This window comes from Pristis pectinata, chromosome 11, assembly GCF_009764475.1.
Source record: "Pristis pectinata isolate sPriPec2 chromosome 11, sPriPec2.1.pri, whole genome shotgun sequence".
Taxonomy (NCBI): Eukaryota; Metazoa; Chordata; class Chondrichthyes; order Rhinopristiformes; family Pristidae; genus Pristis; species Pristis pectinata.
Window position 1 is genome coordinate 34653321 of NC_067415.1, and position 23245 is coordinate 34676565.

A 23245-nucleotide genomic window follows, 5' to 3' on the forward strand; every position below is an offset into this window, starting at 1 on the left:
CTTAGAATTCTCTGAGAGCTTCTTGCTATTCCTATCCTGAAATACTAAATGGATAAAGTAGATGGATGTTCCCTGTTTTGCAGATTTTGCTAGGGTAGACATTTGCTCTTACATTTTGCTTGTTGTGCACTCTTTATTATGACACACACTTCATAGATTGGCACTGAATGATTCATTCACTGTTGTTTGGATATGACATATGTATTTCCATTTCCCTTGTGAAGTATGAATATTCAGATGAATAGTTCACTTCCTCCAGAATCTCATTTGCATTGAGGACAACAGCTGCAACTTAAATTTTTCATTCCAATGTTTTCTCTCAGACAAAAATAAATTCTCAATAAACATTAAGAACAAATTGACAAGAGAAAATTACACATTCTATTGGAAATATATCACATTTTAATCATATTTAGTTCTTTCATTTGAATATTAGAAGGGCCTTTTCCAAGGTGAATGGCTGGTACTGCAGAGATTTGTATAGCACAACTTTAGTGAGACATTAGCTATTTAGTTTTATTAATAAAGGCTGTCATTATTTGCTTTTAGAAAGAAAACTAATATTAAATCAAAGTCAAATGTTTTTGGAATTCTGTCACCATTAAGGTTACTGATACTTCTGTTCAATAATGAAAGCAATTAAAGGACAGAAAAAAAATCAGTATGTGCCTGTCAGGTACAGGTCACCTGAAATTACTCAGTTTCTAGTGTATGGAATGGCACTGTTGCATTTTCCCACTTACAAAAGTGCAGGACAGACTTCTGCCTCAAAATCTGTCTGTCTACGTGGAGATAATTTAAATGAGGGCCATTGGTAAGTTGAAATTTCACATGTTATGTTCATAATGTTCCGGTGGCAAATCAGAACACAGTATTCACGACTTGACTATTGATATTAATATTTGGAGCTTTTGAGCCTAAAGAATGAAGAAAGTTACACATATTTAGATGTTTAAACTCAGCAAAAAGTTTTTGGAGTTGTTTTTATCAAGAATAGCCTCTGACAGGTTCAAAAAGTAGGAGAGCCCTGGGACTTTTCATTCTTCCCTTATCCTGAGAACATTGGTATTGGTATTGGTTTATTATTGTCACTTGTACTGAGGTACAGTGGAAAAACTTGTCTTGCATACCGTTCGTACAGATCAATTCATTACACAGATACATTGAGTTAGTACAGAGTGCATGAGGTAGTACAAGGTAAAAACAATAACAGAATACAGAGTAAAGTGTCACAGCTACAGGGAAGTGCATTACAGGTAGACGATAAGGTGCAAGGTCAAACAGGACCACATACTAGATGTGCAAAGGATCCTTCTTCATTTTAAATTTTAAAAAGAAGACTAAGGAGTAAAATGAGAGTGAATAGGAAATAAACAGGGATGTGTCCTTCAAAATACTATTGCCCTCACCAATGAGGTTACAGACCAAGCAGATTTGGTTAAGATTTTTGTGAGGACATTGTGTTAGAAGAATGTGCTTTGTTAGAGTCAGTAGGAGACCTGTGAACTCAACTGCATTACAACCTCTGGCTCAGGTTACAAGTCCAAACAGCTCACCCTTAACTTTATGCCACAGCAATAGTTTAAACACCAAAAGAACCGGTGTCAGTCAAATGATCCAATCAGGCACATACTTATCCAGTAAAAAAATACAATTATTTCAAAAAAAAAATGAACATTTCCAGCATTTTCATTTTCATTTCACAGCACCTTCCTTCTTTAATTTCAGGTAATAATTCTGCTTCCCACATTTACACCTTCTCTAAATTGACATTTAATTTTTTGACTTGTCCCTTTAATGCTCTTCTCCTTCTTGCACTATCACTCCTTGCATAGAGTTGTTGAGTTATAGAGCAATATAGCACTTCACACTGCAGCACAGCAATAAGGATATAGGCCATTTGGCCCAACGAGTCCATGCTGACTGTGGTGCCCGCCCATCCAGTCCCAATTTCCTGCATTTGGCCCATATCCCTCTAAGCCCCACCTCTCCTTTTACCTATCCGAGTGCTGCTTAAATGATACTATTGTACCTGCCTCAACCACTTCCTCTGGCAGCTCATTCCATGTACTCACCACCCTTTGCAAGATAAAGTTGCCCCTTGGAACCCTTTTGAATCTTTCCCCTCACCCTAAATCTATGCCCCCTAGTTTTGGACTTCCCTACCCTGGGGAAAAGACTGTTACTGTTCACCTTATCTATGCCCCTCATGATTTTTATAAACCGCCATAAGGTCACCTTTCATTCTCCCGTGTTCCAAGGAATAAAGACCTAGCCTGGCCAAACTCTCCCTGTAACTCGGGCCCTCTAGTCCTGGCAACATCTTTGTAAATCTTTTCTGTGCTCTTTCCAATTTAACCAAATCCTTCCCATAACAGGGTGACCAAAACTATACACAGTACTTCAAGTGCAGCCTCACCAATGACTTATACAACTGCAACACAGTGTCCCAATTCCTATACTCTGTGCCCTGACTGATGAAGGCCAACGTGCTAAATGCCTTTTTCACCACCCTGTCTACTGGTGATGTGGCCGCTTTCAAACGAACTATGCACTTGTACTCCTAGGTCCCTCTGTTCCATTACACTCCCTAGTGCCCTACCATTCCTAAATCCTATGCTGGTTTGACTTTCCAAAATGCATCACCTCACACTTATCTGCCTTGAAATGCATTTGCCATTCCTCGGCTCACTTCCCTAACTGGTCAAGATCCCCCTATAATCTATGATAACCTTCTTCACTGTCAACAACACCTCCTAAATTCGTGTCATCTGCAAACTTACTGATCAAGCCTTGTGCATTCGCATCCAAATCACTTATATAAATAATGAATTACAAGTGTCCCAAGACCGACCCCTGTGGCACACCACTAGTCACCCACCTCCATTCCAAGAAACAACCTTCAACCACCACCCTTTGCTTCCTACATCTGAGCCAATTTTGAATCCACCTAACGAGCTCTCCCTGGATTCCATGGGACCTAACCTTCCAGGCCAGCCTACCATGAGGGACCTTGTCAAAGGCCTTTCTAAAGACCAAATAGACAACATCCATTGCCTTACCCTCATCTACCTTTCTCGTTACCTCTTCAAAAGATTCTGAAAGGTTCGTCAAACACGACTTTCCACACACAAAGCTATGCTGACTCCTCCTAATCAGACTCTGTCTATCCAAATGCTGGTAGATCCTGTCCCTCACAATTCCCTCCAGTAACTTCCCACTGATGTCAGGCTGACTAGCCTGCTGTTCCCTGGCTTATCCTTGCTACCCTTCTTAAACAACGGAATGACAGCAGCCATTTTCCAGTCTTCGGGAACTTCACCAGTGGCTAACAATCATGCAAATACCTCCACAAAGGCCTCTGCAATTTCTCTTCTAGCTTCCCACAACTTCCGAAGAGGTACTCAGTCAGATCCTGGGGATTTATCCACCTTAATGTGCTGTAAGGCTGCAAATACCTCCTCCTTGGTAATACAAATGTCCTCCAAGACATCTCCGCTTGTTTCCCTTTTCTTTTGACCAACCATTATTTTCCCCTCAGTAAACACCAAGAAGAAATATCGTTAAAAGTCCCGCCTATCTCCTGCGGCTCAAGACATAGGCGAACCTGCAGATCTCTTAGGGGACCTACTCTCTCCCTGGCCACTCTTTTACTCTTAATATAGCTATAGAACCTTCTGGGATTTTCTTTAACCTTACCTGCCAGATCCATCTCATACCCTCTCTTTGCACTCCTGATTTCCCTCTTAAGAGTATTCTTAATCTTTTTATAGTCATCAAGGGATTCACTCGTCCCCAACCTCCTGAACCCAATATATACTTCCTTCTTTTTCTAAAACAAAGCCTCATCTTTCCTATTTTTATACCAATCCAAGACCTTTCTGTTTGCTCTATCTCCCTCCACCTCTCTCCCGTATCTGCATCTTAAAACATGATGATCATTCACTTTTCGTAGTTTTGATTATCATTTATCAAATGTTAATCTGTTTCTCTCACCACAACTGCTGCCTGACTTGCTGATTATTTACATACTTATCAGGTAATCGACACATTTTCAGTCAATCTGTGGAATTCATCTCATTCAGTTATACAACAGAGTTACTGAGTCATTTAATTTTACGGTGAAACTTATTTCTTCAATAGAGTATGTACAGTTACCATGGTGAATTCCAATAATTAACTTAATCATCTTGATGATCAGAAAGGATTCCAATCCTATAATATTCTTATAATCTTTGTTATCATAGCATCTGAAATGTTATTTTCATTTTCATTTGTACTACCTCTTATCGAATTTTGGAAACATGTTCTATTACCTATACACAAGTCAACAGCTCTGAAACGATTGTTATTTTCATACTGTGCCACTGCTTTATAATGTTCTTGCATTACTTTGGTGCTTGCTCTTAAATTGTTCAGATTCCCTCAGATCTTCACAATAAGTGACACTGAGTTCACATGCTTGGACAGATTGCCATGTGAATCAGAAGCATTGTGGCCTATCCTCTTGTGCCTGACAGTCATTCCACTGGCAACATGTACATGATTCAGTCAGGTCTGACAATTCCTGACTTAAAAAGTACTTAAAGCCATAGAGTCACAGAGCAATACAACGTGTATATAGGCCCTTTGGCCCAAACAGTCCATGCCAACCAAATACTTACCTTGGCTTCCTCCACCCATCTCCACCCCTCCCCTCCCTTCGGTTCCTTTGTAATGGTTGGATGGAGAACTTAGAGGCACCTTGAAGGCTTCAGTCAAGATTCCATCATCATCTTCTCTGCAGCTCCAGTTTACCCTTCTCCAAAGCTCTCTGGAGCACCAGCTCTGGACTCTTGTGTATATGACATCCTTGCCTTCTTTGCCCTCCCATGGGCATCATGCATTTAGCCATCTGATTGCTTTGCTCTAGAATTCCCTCCCTAAACTTCACCACTTCCCTCACTTTCTCAAATACAGGCAATAAAGTTCATTTCTTTGGCCAAGATTCTGGTTATGCCACCTAATATCTCATTTTTCCTTAGAATCCACATTTGTGAAGTACATTGGGGCATTTTTCCATTTTAGAGGTGCTTGTTGCTACAGGTGTTGTTGATGCTGATGAAACTGTTACTACTGGTATTGACTTTGATGCTGCTGAATGGCAACGAGGTTGGTGATGTTGATGCTTAAGAACCTATTGTTGATGTTGTTGAAAGATGGTTGCTAACGTTAAGGCTGACATTGACGCAACTGGCTTGCAGAGGAATGTTGATGCCTGCTTCCTGTGCAATATAATGCATCTGATTACACTGTTCCAAGTAGCTAAGATCAGTAAGAGCCTTAGTGAATCTTACCATTTTCTACTGTGTGCACACTGGGACTCACCTCTCGCAATCACTGCATTTGCAGAAGTTGCTTATCTATTTTGGTGGTCTAAAAGCAGTCTTCTACCTGTTGTTCTCCATCAAGGTGCTCTGGTGATTGGATACTGAAGTAATATTTTCCACTTGCAAGCCACAGATGATAAAGGGCACAGTGGGTGGCTGGTAGTGGAAATGGAGTAAATTAGAAATCTATCATTTACAAATATTGGGTGGCCAAGTAATGGATGTTCACCCTGGGGGTCAGTTTTAGATGGTTTAAACTGTTTGATTTTCCATCCTTGACTGCTCCAAGAGTGCTCTAAATTTCAAGCAAGTGTGATTCTGAATGTCGGATTCTCCAATGTATTACAAAGGAATTGCATCAATTGAGCCCTTTGCACTATATTTTGGATCCTTTCTGTTCAGTGTGGCTTGCATGTGTCTAACATCTGATCCTGATACTGACGGTATCAGCTGACTGTTTACATTCCAGTTAGCTTTTGTTATCTAAATTATTCAGTGAAGTGCTCAATGTTTAGGTTTTATTACTAATTCTTAGATATTCGAAGAAAAAAGTTTTTGAAAAAAATACATTTACATTTTATAAAAAGTAAATTGCTAAAAGAGTAAGCAGAATGTGCTGTCTACTGGCCTTGACAATGACAATAACTGTCACAGTGCATAAAATCTGTTTATAAAATTTATCAACGTAATTTACATGGATGAAGTACAATGCATAGTAAATTCAATACTACTCGATGTATTTCCTATGTTTCACTTATCGTGCTGTATAGAGCAAACCAGAAAGTTCTGTCCCACTGATTATTAATAAACTAGAGCAGGTCTATATTATTTGTAATCATCTTTTGTTCAGTGCCAACTTCTGCCTGATTATAGAACATTGAACAGTACAGCACAGAAACAGGCCCTTCAGCCCACAATGTCTGTGCGGAGCATGATGCCAAATTAAACAAATCCCTTCTGCCTGCACATGACCCATATCCCTCCATTCCCTGCATATAGAGAAAGAGAGGCGATGGAAACTCTAGGAATATGGCATGGTATTTGGTAAGTTACAAGTAAGTTCCCATGTAGTATAGACCTACTTCAGATTGCCTTTCGAGATTTGGAGACCAATGTCAGGGGTACAAGACCGTGGGTTTAAGAACATGAGTAGTAGTAATGAGTATAGAGTTTGTGACTCTCATTAATAAGGTCAATATGATCATCACTGATCAGATCGTATGCCTCAGCTCCATTTTCTTGTCTGCTCCCCATCAGTCTTGCTTTTCCTATAGATTGAAACTCGATGTATCTTAACATTGAATATATACCTTGATTTAGCCTCCATAGTTCTGTGGAGTTAAGAATTCCAAGGATTCATGGCCCTTTGAGAGAAGACATTCCTCCTTATCACCATCTTCAACGGATGGCTCTTAATGCCCCTTTTTTCTACATTCCCCCATGAAAGAAAAACCCCTCTTAGCACCTGTTCTATCAAACATCCTCAGAAAACAAAACTGCAGATGCCCTTCAGAAGTTTACATGTTTCAATAATATTGCATTTTATTCTTTGAAACCCCAATGAGAATAGGTCCAATATGCTCAAGTTTTTCTCATAAAGCTACTTCTTCATCCCAGGAATCAACCTGCTGAATCTGCTTTGAACTGCCTCCAGTGTAAAAATAACCCTCCCAAAATAATGAGATCAAAACTAGATGGAATAACTCTAAGTGTGCCCAATGCCCTATAAAATTTTGCCATACCCAAATAGTGGCAGGGAAGTATGATGTTTTCTTTCTACTGATGAAATCATTAGTAATAGTGCCTGCACATAATTAATTTTTTAAAACAGACCTTTGGAGACAGTATTTAATTTAGCCCACATAAAACTGAGCAAATCCCTTCACATTTAATTTATTTACTCGAACTGGTGAAGCAATATGTCACCATAAGATTCATTTTCAATAGCCCCAGTTCAATGCTAAACAAAATTTCTCACCAGGATCTAGCACTACATTTTTAGTAAAATCAAAATATTGTTTGAATTTACTTTAAAGAGCAAAAGACAGCCTTTCGGTTTACTCTGTTTTCTCAAAAGAAAAATTCTGCCATCCTGCTGCACTACACTTAAACCTTGCACTGAATGCTAAGGGAGACACGAGAGACTGCAGATGCTAGAATCTTGAACAAAAAACAAGCTGCTGGAGGAACTCAGTGGGTCAAGCAACATCTGTGGAGGCAAATGCCTCATCAATGCTTTGGGTCAAGACTCTACATCAGGACTCTGATGCAGGGTCTCTACACAAAACATCAACCATCCCTTTGCCTCTACAGATGCTGTTTGACCCCCTGAGCTCCTCTAGCAGTTTACTTATGCATAGAAAACACTTCAAGAATGCTGAGTACATCCACAATAAATGAATAGTATGTATGCAAGAAATCATTTACTAAATTTAGATTACTCAAACCTTCCCCCAGGGAAATTGCAATGAACAGGAATTATGGGGGAATTTTACCTCTCCCCATTCAATCATATCAGAGCACTGGAAACACAAGAACAGGAATAGTGAGTTAATTGTTGCCTTTTTTTGCTGGTATCTAGTATCACGACTAATCAACACCTTAATATCATTTACTATTTTTTGCTCTGTGACTGTATCCCTCCAAATCCTTCTCTGATGGAAAGCTATTGTCTTCAGTCTTGAAAATTTAATGAGCACAGTTTCCACAGGTTTCAGGAAAAGAGATTTCTGATATATACCATTCTTCGTGTGAAGAATGACACTCCAAACTAGATCTAATTTAAAGATTATGCATCCTAGTTTTTAAGCTCCCTTATCCTATCACTCCACAGGAGGAAATTACTCTATTTCATTCAATACTAAATGAGGAACATGATGGAATATTTCCATATTCATTGCACTTCAACCAAAATGAAAAGAAAATTGAATATTTACCTTCAAGCTCTTAATATATAATTTCTTCCCTTAATTTATCATTTCTTTCTAAGACCCCACACTATAATGATTTATTGCATTATCTTCCAGAAGGCAAGAAGTGGAAACTTACAATGGCTATTTTTATAGCATGTATTATGGAGGTAATGAAAATAATTCTCACAAAGCATCTTGTTTTTAAACTATGTCATTAATGAACAAAACAATTCAAAGAGGACTGTGTTAATCTATTATTTTAATCTGATAACTAAATAGCATATTTAAACAGTGGAGAGTTGCCTTTGGTCATGTTCATGAAAATACATTCTAACAAGCGCAACCTATGTAACATTAAATTTCCACATTGACTGTAAAGGCATGAAGTAGGAAATCACAAAACAAGCACATTCCTGAGGTTATGTAAGGTGAAACTCATTCAAAAACATTTCCTTTCCAACAAATGACAATCACTGAATGGAATGAACTGAACTGATTCAGATAATTTCTAATTAAAATAATGTAACTTTAGTTAAATAGAGACACTAACTTATTTTAGAGAATTTTATACTACAATGCCTCAATTTTACAACTGAATCAATAGGATGTTCAACATATCAAAAAGAAATCTTATGCTTTTTTTTTGAATTTGAAGTTTCATGTTTTGAGAATTCATTAAAAAACACAAAAACTATGGATTCTTCAAGAATAAAGCTGCTCCACACTGAATCCATTGATCCTGGCTGACTCCACAGGGAACATCTACATTTATGACTACTTGATCTCGTTCAGCACTGGCATAGACAGGTAGGGAAATGCATTCTTCAGGAGAATATGGCCCAATAGCATCCTGCAAAAAAAAAGTTTCAAGTTAAACAAAGCCAAAATCAACTAACACAATAAAGAAACTAAACAATCTTCTGAAACCTTAGCAGACAATTTACGGGTGTCTGGGCCAGAAAAATCAATAGCAACTAACAATTTGATCAAAACAGGAAATACGAAGGCAAGCAAACAATGAACGGTCTCGAACAGTTTGTCCTTTTGTGTGACAACTTTCTGGTAAGCTATCAGGATATAAAAGGCCTTCGTGGAAAGCTAACTTCCCCATCTTTGCAGATAAACATTTCTAAAAAGCAACTGTATATTAATGGGAAGTAGGTATGACAGGTTATTCAGCTGAGGAGGGAGAGGAAGCCTTTGAAATTTGTTTAGATTTAGTTCTGTTCTTGTTCGGTGCTTTGGAAAAGATACAAAGGGTTTGATCTTATTTTCATTTAGACCCTGTTTTCCCAGCAACACAAATGATATTTACATTAGACATTTTTAAAATCTGGTACTCAAATATTTCACATATTTTGCTAAATGGCATTGTTTTCCCCTCTGGATTGGTTTCTAGGAGTATTACAATTCAATTGTTTCTGTAAAGACCAACAAAGTAGATTTTCTTATTTCTCTTTCAAAGTTTTTCCAAATATTTTTACTGAGGTTTCTCACAAGTTTGTGGATGGAACCTCAACTTGCCACAAATAAGGTAATTTGTAGGGCAAAAGAGAATTCCTAGCCTGAAGATCCTTCCCATTGGCTGGATCATTGGTGAGTGAATGGCCTAGACTGTAAATGGGAAGCATAAAGTTTCAGGACTGTCTCTAAATCCTCTTGCCTGCCTCACAAAGGTATTTGAGAAGTCACATTGCTCTTTTCTGCACACTTTATGTATTAGGCAGTTTAACTGGTGGATTCAGGATTTTATTATTCTTAGTACAGAGCTGTTAAATCAGAGGAAAGGTAGCACAAGGAGTTAAGGTGAAAGTTGAAATCAGCAACAATGAGAAGATGCTCCATGCAAAAAATTAAATAGGGAGCTCAGTGCAGCAAAGAAACAAACATGGAACTTGGCAGGTGAATATACAATAAGAACTCTAAAGGAACCAAAAGGGATGGAAGGGACTGAGGTTCTCAAATGAGAGGAGTAGAGTGAGAAGCTGGAGCAGCACCAGACAACGAAAGTGAAACCGATGTCATAGAAGATAAATAGCAGATGTAAAGAATGCTTTGGAAGAAAGAGCTTACTTTGAATGTTTGTGCCTGAAATGGGACCTGTTTCCCCATGGGTTTTATGTGTAAATCATGCTTAAAAGCCAGTTTGGATGCATAAGATCATTAGATGGTGTTGATGATCAATTCTGGTTCAATTAATGACCATCAAGAAACTGGGCATGGGCACATCCAGGTGCAATTCTTCCACTATCAGCAGAAATGGGAGCTGCGGATGGGTGGGGGAGCAACAATTATATACTCACAAAATACAAATATCTAGAGCACATTGCATAGGGCTCAGGCATGAGATAGCAGTTATAGGGTCTTCTTGTCACAACAAACCTCACAGAAAGCCTCATTTTCAATGGCATGTATGTGAAATAATTCACATATTTGCCATTTCACTGGTTCACAGCCTTTTCTTCAAAAAAAATCTTTTCTGAGCTGTACCCAGTAATTGCAGATCACTTGAACAACTCGCAGCTTGGGAGTTTATCAGACCAGATCTTCAGACACACAGGTGGTCTCAAACACACAGGAGATCACTTATCACCATCCCCCACAATTCTCTTTGTGTCCATGGCAGCCTTTCCTGCAGCTGCAATACAACTGCCTTGGTAAGCTGTTGCTCTGATACACCTTCAACTGGTCAATATGCAAAGATACAGCTACAACGATATCTGCATTAAACTTGCATTTTAGCATATTACTTTTGTCGTGAACACACAATAACTGAGCTACCATAGCCCTCTTGGGTTGTCAGTTCCAAAAATTCACTACCCTCTCGGTGAATACCTTTCCTCTCATCTATGTCTCATTGTTTGAAACTCTGATCCCTGGTTCTACACACTTTAATAAGGGAAATACCAGGTCAACATCTATTTGTACACATCAATGAGACCACTTCTCATTCTGTTAAATGTCTGTTCAATCTCTCCTCACAGAACAGGTGACCATCCAGGAATCAACTTCATGAACCTTTGCTGCATCCTGCTATTGCAAGGGTATCTTTCCTTAGGTAGAGAGGCCAGACTTCTCGACTAATTCCATATGCAGTCTCACCAGGGTTCAATATAATTGATGTAAGATGTCTCTTCTTGCACTCAAGTCCTCCTCCAATAAAGGACAACATACAGTTTGCTTTCCTAAATGATTGCTGTATCTGCATGGTAACCTTTCGTGATTCATCTACAAGGACACCCTGGCCCCTCTGAACACCAACAAAATGCCTTTCAATTTCTCACCATTTAAAAAAATTAAAAAATTCTCTGCCTTCCTATTTTTTCTACTAAAGTGGATGACTTCACAATTTTCTACATTATATTCTATTTGCCATTTCCTTACTCTTTCAATTAACCTGTCTATATTCCCTCAGCTGCCACTGCTCTGCAGCTATTAATTACATTTGGATATATAACACTTGGTGTCCTCATCCAAATTATTGATATAGATAGCGAACAACTGATATATTAGCAACATTTAAAAGCCATCTCGATAAGTACATGGACAGGAGAGGTTTATGGGCTATGAGCCAAATGCGGGCAGATGGGACTAGCTCGCTGGGCAATACAGTCGGCATGGACGAGTTGGGCCGAAGGGCCTGTTTCCATGCTGTACGACTTAATGACTCTGTGAACTGAGTCCCCAGCACCAGTCCCTGCAGACCCCCACTAGTCACTGTCTCCCATCCCAAAAGTAACGTTTACTCCTACTCTTTGTTTTTCATATCTATTTATTACTCCAATATATGCACTGTAATTTGTGAACTAATTTGTGTGACATTTTATTGAAAGCCCTCCAAGTCCAAATACACCAAATCAATTGGTTCACCCTCATCTAATCTACTAATTACAAGCTCCAGTAGGCCTAACAAAATTTATCAACATAAATTTATGTTGAATATGTTCAATCCTATTACTACTTACCAAGTGTCATGTTGCCACTTCCTTCTCTCAAGTTAACTGGTCCCTTACCGTCTATCAACCCTTTCCATAAATAGTGGGGTCATATTTGCTATCTTCCTATCTTTGAGAACTATTCTAAAATCTGTAGAATTTAGAAGATGACAACCAGTGTATCCATTAGCTCCACAGCCACCTCCTTCAAACCTCTGGGATCAGAAAATAACAGGATGATAACGGACTAGATTGTGCTGGACCTGGCTGGTTGCCTTGTCTGACTGCCAGCAGTGCCTACCTGTGTGGACTTGCTCTTTCTGGCTGTTGACCCTCTGCACACAAAAAGCTCCCGTGGGACGTTTGCAGGTTCCAACTGATGATTAAGCCTTATGTAGCATATCCTGAGGCTCTGCCCAATAAGCTCATGGCCTTTGACAGCTCGCTGCTGTGAAAGACTTTTGAACTGTTTTTAAATGTGTTTGATAGTCAGAAATATCTAAGAACTATTCAACTAGATAGAAATATTTCAATAAATATAAATTTAGGAAAAAATTAAATTAAGGATTTAGTTAAAAATATCTTAAAATACATGGTTAAAAATATTAAAATAAAAGGAAGACAACTCAAATATTTACCTGAACTTACCTTTTTCCAAAGGGTTAGTGACCCGATTCAAAGTAGGAAAGTTACTTTGGACTCACCATTCGTATGCCAACTGTCCCTTAAATAAGCTTGAGGAGCCAGATGTGAAATGCATCCAGCCCCTCTCATTAACATGTAAGTGCTTCACTACTGGGTTGAATGATGAATGGGAGATCACATGTACCAAGCATGCATGGCAATTCTTGAACTGTTGAAGGTGGCTGTTCCCTACAGAAATGTCAGCTGTTAGTCAGCTTTATTCAATCCAATATTTTTGAAACAGGCCCCCACTAGTTAAAAAGCAAAATGAAATAGTTGTCGTTATGAGTTTCATGAGTATATTTGATTAAGAATACATATGTGAGAATCGTTCTGAGAAGTCCCCATACCCAGAAGGTAACAAGAATTAATTGGTTGCAAGACTGTGCTCATAGTGACTTAACATGCAGCTCTCCCTCACTTCTTTTTATAGGTGGCTGCTGATTCACTTGATCAACATGCATCCCTCAAAAACTGATTACCTAGTCATTAGCTCAAAACCATTTATGGGATCTTCTTGTGCACACCTCAGCTGTTGTAATTTAAAAGTACTTGATTGACTGTGGGCACTTTGGGGTGCACTATCATAGTAAAAGGCATTAAATGAATGTCAATTTATTTTTAGATACAATATATCCCATGTTGCAAAAGTTTAACTCCCTGAAATCACATTTTAAATGCTAGTTAACAGATGAATTATCCAAAGGTGAATTGTGATCTAAAATGAAATCTGAAAATGTTGGAAATGGACAATAGCTTATTTACAATCTGAAAAGAAAGATAAATTATATCTCTGGTGAGATACCACATTCAACTTCAACATTTCCAATTAAGATGGATAAAGCAGCTTAAAGATTTAAACCCTAAATAATTTAGTACCTGAGCAATCCAGGCCATGTAACAAGGGGGAACAGCTGACACACTGGGAGAGTCGTGCTGATTTTCTGAAAGTCGATTCCCATCAAAGCTGCATCCCTCTAGATACAGACCACCAATCTGCCAGAGAGAGAGAGAGAGACGAAATACTAGGTTGTTTATCAGAAACATTTAGTGTAAAAACTAAATTAACTCTGGTTTAACAAGGATAAAAAAGACTCTGAGAAATTGAAGCACTTTTGCTAATAAATAACAGGAAGGTAAAGCCTGTAACCTTCTGTGTGAGAAGAGGAAATCTGGTTCAAACAAATAACATCTCCATGAGGGCAAACCCTGAAAACTTCCCCTTTCGCCCAAAGTTGAGAGGATTAATTTCTTGGCATGAATTATACTATCTACCTGCAGATACACTTAAGCTTAAAACAGTGATAAATTTGCGTGTTCATACTGACTAGTATTTTATAATCTGATGTACCAGACATTAAAATAACAGGAATTTCAGAACAATGGATATTTGACCAATGTTTTGCATGGAATCCCTTAGAGAGTTCTGACAGCATTTGTATGATTTTTAACCAGGTACACACACATAAAGTTAGAACTGCACAGTTGCACATTAAAAAAGAAACTCCAAATGTCATTTACTCTCAAGTAAAGAATAATTCCCTAGAATTTAAGGTTGTAATGATGGCAAGACTGTCAGCTCTGCCATCTTTACTGTGTAAAACCAATGCAACTTGTGACTTCCACATTAGTGCAGTTAGATGTGGAAATCCACAGATGTTGCAGTTATACTGTGCTCCACAAGTTGCATTGTTATGGTCTTTGCAGATGCAATCAACACAGAAAAAGTGAATATTTTTCTTAAAACATATTAAAAATAATTGAAAGTGTTAAGTTGTTGATTGAGACTTAATTGAGTTTTTAGCAACACACCTAATCACTGCTGAAAAACTTTCCTATTTCTGTATTACTAATTTTAAGCGATGCAGTATAATTCGCTTAGAAAAACACATGAATCTTTTATGTATGGAAAGGGTGGTGCATGAAAATTCTATAACCAGGTCCAGGGAATCTTGTGCAATAGAATTGGCCCTGCATACCTAATACACTGAAATGCCTTTCCTCCCTTTGCTCAGCCTGGCACCCAAACACCAATTACATTATTTTGCAACAATCTTTAGCCCTTATAACATGGTAAGTTATAGTGATTAGGATACATATCAGAAATACAATAAATCAATTTTTATTAAGAATCACCATTTAGACAATTTTAGCAAATCCATCATCACTGTAGCTATCTGCTGAAATCATTCACACCAGTTTCCTTGTGTGAACTCCATCCTCATTGACCTAGACGCATTGACTTGTATTTCCTAACACATTAAATTTAGAATGGTCATCTTCATTTTTAAATCTCAGGTGTAAAGAAATCATTTTTGGCAATAAAGAAGCAATTGTTTTAAGAGTGCTATACTATGATTGGAATGAAAAGAGTGACTATGCTGCCACAAAATAGTTTTTTCCATTAAGTGCATTCAGAAAATTGTTCTCAGGCATTGCAAGGTAATTTTTAATTACATTGGAGATAGGAACATGAAGGAACATTGAAGTAATGCAATTCAGGTGCAAAGTAATGCACATTGAGAAACAATGTGCCATTCTCTGCATAATCTCAGTGTCACAAGCATTTATAATTTTTTGAAGTTATTGCATTTTGTTTATCCCCACTAAACCCTTTCAATCAGATTTCTCACAACTTTAAGGAAATGTTTGGTAAGTCACTGGTTTCCATTTAAGCTTGTGTTTTGTACTTCAGTGATGCTAGGTACTTGGTGCACTTTGAAAATTTATAATTAAGTTCTGTCTTCATTTAAAACATTAATTTCAATGAAAACACTTTTTTAAAAAAACTTCCTACTAAAGTAATGACTGAAGCAAATAACATCTGCTTAATGCTATCTTTGGCCCAGTTTTATGAATATATGAATTTTGCTTAGTTTATCTCTCAATGTGGTAATTTTTATGATCTCAGATAAAAATTAATTCAGTATAAGAATGTAAAGAGTGTAAAGAGTTACAATGAAAGAGGGAAAAGTTACAAGTGACAACAGATAGTCTCTTGTGTAACTTCTATGATGTTATGTTGTGCATCTATGGATGGAAACATCACTGAACACATGCAATAATGCAACAAGTGCTGCAAAATCAAACTGAAGTTTTAACTGCCTGCAAGTATTATTTTCACATCATCCTGTAAGTTTCCAATTTGAAAGTTTCAATATATCTCAGTTCCTCTAATGAATCATACTTACCAAAAAAATCCACACTTTTTGACATCAGTTGAAAATAACATTGTTTTTCAACATGATTCAAAATTCAAGGTGATATCATGAAGTGTGTGCACATCCTCCTGGTGAAATTTAATCATAATTGTTAACCCAGATGAAAGATAACTTTTTCATACAGATTTCTTACCCTGACTTGAAGTTTTGCATCCAATGTCTGTCCCTTCCACGTTGCCACAAATTTCAAGCTGTCTATTGAGCAACTGATGACCCTGCAACATAAACAAACTATTTAGAAATATTTGAACCTTCCTAATTAATATTTCTTAGAAATTCTCTTAGATCTTTTGTAGTTGCCTTTATTGATTTTCTCCTCATTTGCTCATTGTCTTACTCTATGAAGAAAATAAATGTCACTAGGTGTTCAAACACAAAGGCTTACCTTGCAGTTTCTTGACGCAAAGCATTCAGAAAAGTATCTGGATGGAACAGTTCAGATAGGTCTAGGGTATCAGACAGCAATGAATGATTTTCAGCTTTTTCAACCCATTGCTGAAACAAGAAGAAAGTAAGTTAGAAGTGCAGCAAACAATTGCATTTTCTTGCATGTGTCAGTTTTTAGTAAGATAAGATAAAATATTTATTTATTAGTCACATGTACATCAAAACAGAGTGAAATACGTCTTTTTGCATTACTGAGGGTGTCCTGGGGACAGCCTGCAAGTGTTGCCTCTCTACTGGTTCAAGCAAAATGTATTTCAATTGTTTGAACAACTTAGAATCATGGATTCAAAAGAGAGATACATCATGGAAACAGGACTTTTGGCCCACCAAGTCGGCACTGACCATCAAATACCCAATTTATTTTTTGAAAGAAATGTTTTAGATTATTACAGTTTCAAATGCATATAACCTGCCTCAACCACTTCCTCTGGCAGCTCGTAAGCAGCTCCATATACGCACCACACTGTGTGTGAAGAAGTTGCCCCTCAGGTCTCTTTTAAACCTTTTCCCTCACACCTTTACCTATGCCCTCTAATTTTTGATTCCCTTTCCCTGGAAAAAAGAATGAGTGCATTCACCCTATCCATGACCCTCATGATTTTATACACCTTTATAAGGTCACCCCTCAGTCTCCTACACTCCAAGGAATATAGTCCTAGCGTACCCAACCTCTCCCTATAACTCAGGCCCTTGAGTTGTGACAACATTCTCGTAAACCTTCTTTGCACTCTTTCCAGCTTAATCACATCTTTCCCAGAACAGGGTAATTTTATCCAGATGAAACTACTGTGTACAGTTTATGTATCACATTTACACTGGTGTGAAGTATTCTCTTTATAATTCTACTCTTTACAATAATTGTGATAAAATTCATTAAGTTGCAATGTGACAAAATGTTCAGTCTGTCAAAAGTCACTATATAAATAATACTAAATCCAGTTAAATAAGACAATGCCTGTTTATTGCTGAAAATTTCATTTAATTAAGTTTTCCTTGATGTAGAATGTACTTGAATGTTAGAGACAAGAATTCCACAGATCTGCCAAGGCACTGCTTCTGAAAGTACATTTTAATAATGTAGCTATATTTTGAAAGAGTATGTTGTTTTATTTGTAAAAATGAAAACAAAATGACATTAGAATGTGCCAGCAATCATAAACATGGTTAATCTTTTTTCTTTCAAATGAAATTTTTCTGGCTCAAAACACCTCTGAATTCCTATTGACGCACCCGTCCTACCACTTTTTTATGTAATATCCAAATATTTAATAAGATTAATTAAGCTGGTGGCACATAACATACTGTATTTGCCCCAGATAATAATCAACTGATTGTGAGATAGACAGGATATTTCAGCAGCGGCTGCTTGTTTGCCGTAGCTTCAACAAATGGTACAAGTACAAGGACAAACCTTGTAACTTTATTTTTATGTACTTAAAACTGTACGCATTCAGAACTATGAAAAAAAGCAGTGCCACAATAACTTGGCTTCTAGGGATAAACTTAATTTAAATGCATACAACGGCACACAAAGCACAATTACATCCTTATCCAATTTCCATTCAAATAGCCTTTTTATCTTCTCTGCAGCAGTGATTTGCACTCAAACAGAATTTTGCAGGATTACAAACACAGCCAGGTTGGAATACCAGAATAAGTCATTAGGAACAGTAGGCTATTTAGCCATTCAACCTTGTGCCACCATTTAATCAGATCATGGCTGATTGTGACAACTCCATGTGCCAGATTTTCCCACATCCATTCCTTTCTTTTGGTTATCAAAATTCATTAAACTTGCATTCAAAATTAACAAATGATCTATCACAAATGCCATTTGAAGAAGACATTTCCAAATTCCTACCATCTTCTGCATGTGGAACTGTTTCCAAATGACACTCCTGAAAGGCTTGACTTAAATTGTTAAACTACACTCCTAACTCTGGACTCCCCAAAAAACAGAAACACTTTGTCTCTTCTTTCACAAACAGATCCTTTTAATATCTTGAAAACTTCTCTCAATTCATCTTCAATCAAACGTCTTAATCCTTGGGGGTGCAAGTTCTCCTTTAATTTAACCCCAGCAAACCTGCGCTGCACTTCTTCCAAATACGCTGTTTCCTTTCTGGAGCGTGGTGCTCACAAGGTGAGGTCTAAGATGGGCTTTGTATAACTGTGGCATTATTTCTACCTACCTGTACTCAAGTCCAATATTCCATGAGTCTGTTTTACTAGTTTCTGTACCTCTTCATGATATTTTAATGATCTATCCACATGGAACTTCAAATCTCTTCTGTGTCATCCTTTGAAGTCCAAAGTGGATGATGTCATTGATATTGATTTACCACACATTTAAGCGTTGAGACAACCTAATGCCATCATTTTGTGATGCTTCCATCTACACTGATTAAGAGCTGCTATGGTTAAGTCAACCACAATATGGATATCCAGCTTTCCATTGCACCATCTGTAATTTATAAATACGGTGAATAAATGTGGCCCAACACAGATCCTTGCAGGATTCCACTCATCATATCCTGCCAGTTTGAATGATTTCCCATTACCCCATTCCTGGTCTCCCATTGCCCATTCAACTTCCTAGACAGGCCAATAAATTGCCTTCAATTCCATAAGCTTTAGTTATTACTAATGATCTCCTGTGGAGGATTTTAACAAGTGGCTTCTGGAAGTTCACGTAAATTATATTCATTCGCACTCCCCTGCCACAGTCATGTCTCTAAAAAGTTAAATCAGATCTGTCAACCATGTCTAAACCTATACAAATCTATCCTACCCATCTTTAACCTGCTTAAGTTGTTCAAGCTGTTCAGTCACTTTTGCCTTAGTTATGGGCTCTAGTAATGCTCTTACATAACTGGGCTACAATTCTCTGATTTTCATCTGTCATCCTCCATTCAGTTGCTCAAGCCTTTTCCATCATTCTATTAAATCAAGATTTATCTCAGCCTTAACACTGCTGATCTGACTTTTCTCTGCATCATCTGATGATATTAACAAACATCTATTAACCTAACTCAATAAAATTTTGATAGACATAGCATCCACACACTTCGGAAGAAGTCGTCCAGACTTCCACCACTTTGGGTGAAAAATTCTTAATTTCACTCCTAACAATTTTACATTTACTGTCCTTGTTCTCAAATCCCCCACCAGCTGGATTAGTTTCTTTTGCTGCCCAGCAAATTCCCTAATCATTTAAAGCATTTCTGTTAGAACAATGCTTAACTTTGTAAATTTTGAATATACTATATCAAACTAGGCCTCTGTACAGGCAGCCAGTAGAGGGCAACTTTCAATGAGTCATTGTTTATCTTTTGCATTTTTGCACTAACTTTTAATGCATGTAGCAAACCACTGTTTTTTCACTGGTCCAAGAGATCCCAGGTTAGGGTTTGCAAAATTTATGTCTGAATTCTAAGGCTAGGCAAGAGCTTTCTTGAAACTAATTCTGCTGGCATTTCTGTCCTATATTTTATGCAACCATAACTTCTGACTTTCTAGAACATAGAACAATACAGCACAGGAACAGGCTCTTAGGGCCATGATGATATGCTGAACTAATTAAGATAATGATGTCTAATTAAACTAATGCCTTCTGCTTGCTCATGGTCTATATCCCTCCATTCTCTGCATATTCACGTGCCTGTCTAAGAGCCTCTTAAACGCCTCTATCGTATTGGCCTCCACCACCACCCCTGGCAGTGCATTTCAGGCACCCACCACTCTGTGTAAACAAAACCTTGCTCCACACATCTCCTTTGCACTTTCCCCCTCACATTAAATGCACGCCCTCTAGTAACAGACATTTCAACCCAGGGTAAAAGATACCGATTATCTATGCCTCTCATGATTTTATAAACCTCTATCAGGTGTCCCCTCAGCTGCCACCACTCCAGAGAAAAGAGCCCAAGTTTGTCCAGCCTCTCCTGATAGCACATGCCCTCTATTCCAGGCAGCATCCTAGTAAACCTCTTCTGCACCATCTCCAGCGTTTTATCTACTATAGAATACCAAGTACTTGACCTGCTCTTATATATCTGATCTAACTAAGTCTCTAATTAATGGTCATCTTCAGAATTTTGACAGGAGTGTTTTTAATCTTTTGTCGATGGCTGTTGCCTAGCATGAAGAATTACCTTGAAGAAGTATCTTCCTTTTGAGCAAAATCTGACTCCATCCACCATAAAGTTTAAAACAGACATGCATGTGTAAACTAAGATCTTGGGAATGTCATATGCTTTTTTCAGTCTTTTACTTCCATGCATACTATACAATATGGAGCAAATCAAAATTCTGAAGAACAATCATCACCTTTGGAACTGTGTTAGGGAGAAAAGGAGAGAAGTCTGGCAAAAAGGGAAATAAAAATTTGGGAGAAACTTATCTCCTGGGCAAGGGGTACATGAGCAACCCATCTGAAACTGCAGTGGCAAATTCAGTGCATTTTAATGACTGGTCCTCTAAAACATTGTGGACTAGCTTCCCAAACAAAATGTATGTCCAGGTTTGATTTGGGCATTCAAATATTTGGTTGCCCTGAAGCAATTGGGGGTTATATGGGTTTTACTGTGGAAAAGGGGCAAGCCTGCAACCCAATCTTTCATTTTTTAAAAATTATTCATTCAAGGGATGTGGGCTTTGCAGGCTGGGCCAGTATTTAGTTGCCCATCCCTAATTGCTCCTGAGGAGGTGATAAAGAGCGGCCTTCTTGAACCACTGCAGTCCTTGAGGTGTGGGTATGCCCACAATGCTGTTATGGAGAGAGTTCCACGATTTTGACCCTGCAACAGTGAAGGAACAGCAATGTATTTCCAAGGCAAGGGTGCATGGCTTGGAGGGCAACTTGGAGAGTGGGGAGCTAGTCCACAATGTTTTAGAGGACTAGTCATGAAAATGCATTGAATGACTAATAAAAAAAAAAGTTTAAAAAAAAATTTTTTAATTTAAAAAAATCCCAGGCGGTGGTGTTCCAATGCTTTTACTGCCCTTGTCCTTCTAGCTGGTTGAGGTCATGTGTTTGGAAGATACTGTCTAAGGAGTGTTGATGAGTTGCTGCACTGCATCCTGTAGATGGCACAAACTGCAGCTACTGTGCATCTGTGGTGGAGTGAGTGAATGGTTGTGGATGGGATGCCTATCAAGTGGGCTACTACATTCTCTATGGTGTTGAGCTTCTTGAGTGTTGTTGAAGCTGCACTCATCCAGGCAAGTTTCATTATGGTTCCTGAAGCTAATACTTAACTTCAGGGCCTCTGCTTGTTATCCATTACATTTTATCAAAAATCCAGCAAAAGCACCAGGTCCAAAAATGTCTAGAGTTATAAAATGCAATATGCATGTACTCATGTAGTTAAAATGGTGCTGCCCAAAGGATCCACACAGGTGAGGAATTTTTGTACATCGACAGTAACCATGTGTAATTTTAGGAATGATCCAGGAATTTACCTGGCCATCTTCTACAATGTTAGGGCACTCAGAGGAGCAGCTGTCAATGGTAGCTTCATAGAATGGGGCTGAATATGCTGATCTCGCCAGGAGGCGCAGGACAGATACAGGAACAGGCATCTCACTTCTGTGACAGAGGATTAGGCATCATGGTGTTGGAATCAGACACCAGAAGAAAGCATCAACGCCATTTGAGTCACCCGAAAGAATGAAAGCAGCCTTAGTTAGATCCGATACATCCAGTTCAGCATAGGATTTGCTTTCCATTTTTGCTTTCCATTAAAAAAGCAAGATCTTCTTCTATACATGTTACTTGTAATGGAACATATTACTTTAAATCCAGTAAATGCTGTGGAATATTGCCATAATCATGACTTCTTAATGAGTTCCTCAACAACACATTAATTACAATCTGCATATCCTTGCAATGAGAGCTCCCTCAGATGGCTCAATTGTGAAATGCAAAAACTTGTGCATAAATAGCCATATAGACCCAAAGTTCATCAATCTAAAATGTTTCTTCAAAGGTGCTAGCTGAACTACTGAGTACTTCCAGCATTTTCAGTTTCTGTTTTAGACTGGAATTGTTGTAGGTTTGACATTACTCTTTTGCAAAGCAATCTGATCTCAACAAAAGCCAGAAATAGATAAACAACAAACAACCTCAGTATTTATAGGGAACAAAAAAAACGTAGTTAAGCTTTCAAGCACTGAGCATTTTTGCTAATCCAAGTTGAAAGTGAGCCTTTTTTGTTAGAGGTTAGACAAGGTTTAGCTGTGAAATTGTTTTGTGTGGTTAAACAGTCGTTAAAGCTTCAATGTAACTCACAAAGAGTGGGTGTCTAAGTAACATACACCCATAGAGTTCTTATCCAGAATCTATGTAAAATTTATTGCATTATAATAGGTCATTTGGCCTCCTTAGTGCTTGTATTTATGCTCAACATGACCTTTCTCCCACTTTGTTTCATCCAACAATATCAATATATATTTCTATTTGTTTCTCTCTCACATACCTAATCATCTCCCCCTAAATATATCAATGTTATTCTTCTCAATTAACTTCAGAAAGTAGAAAATTCCACAGTCTGAGTAAAAAAAAGTTTGTCCTTTTTTTATTGGTTTAGTGCCCAGCTCTTATTTATGGTCCTTAATTTTGGATTTCCATTAATTGAAACATCTTCTCTATGCCTCTCCTATCAAACACCCACAGA

The 23245-nt window shown here is 37.9% G+C and overlaps 1 protein-coding gene across 3 annotated transcripts in view; it reads right to left on the reverse strand.

The window, feature by feature from the left end:
- Window positions 1–8537: 8537 nt before the first annotated feature.
- LOC127576305 (cytoplasmic dynein 2 heavy chain 1) overlaps window positions 8538–23245 on the reverse strand; it is a 380433-nt gene continuing 365725 nt past the window's right edge. For all 3 annotated transcript variants that reach the window (XM_052026810.1, XM_052026809.1, XM_052026811.1), the window contains 4 exons: window positions 16507–16616; window positions 16255–16336; window positions 13780–13896; window positions 8538–9131 (listed from right to left, as the gene is read on the reverse strand). In XM_052026810.1, coding sequence (XP_051882770.1) covers window positions 8973–9131; window positions 13780–13896; window positions 16255–16336; window positions 16507–16616 — 468 coding nt within the window. In that variant the 3' untranslated portion in view covers window positions 8538–8972. The remainder of the gene's footprint in view (window positions 9132–13779; window positions 13897–16254; window positions 16337–16506; window positions 16617–23245) is intronic.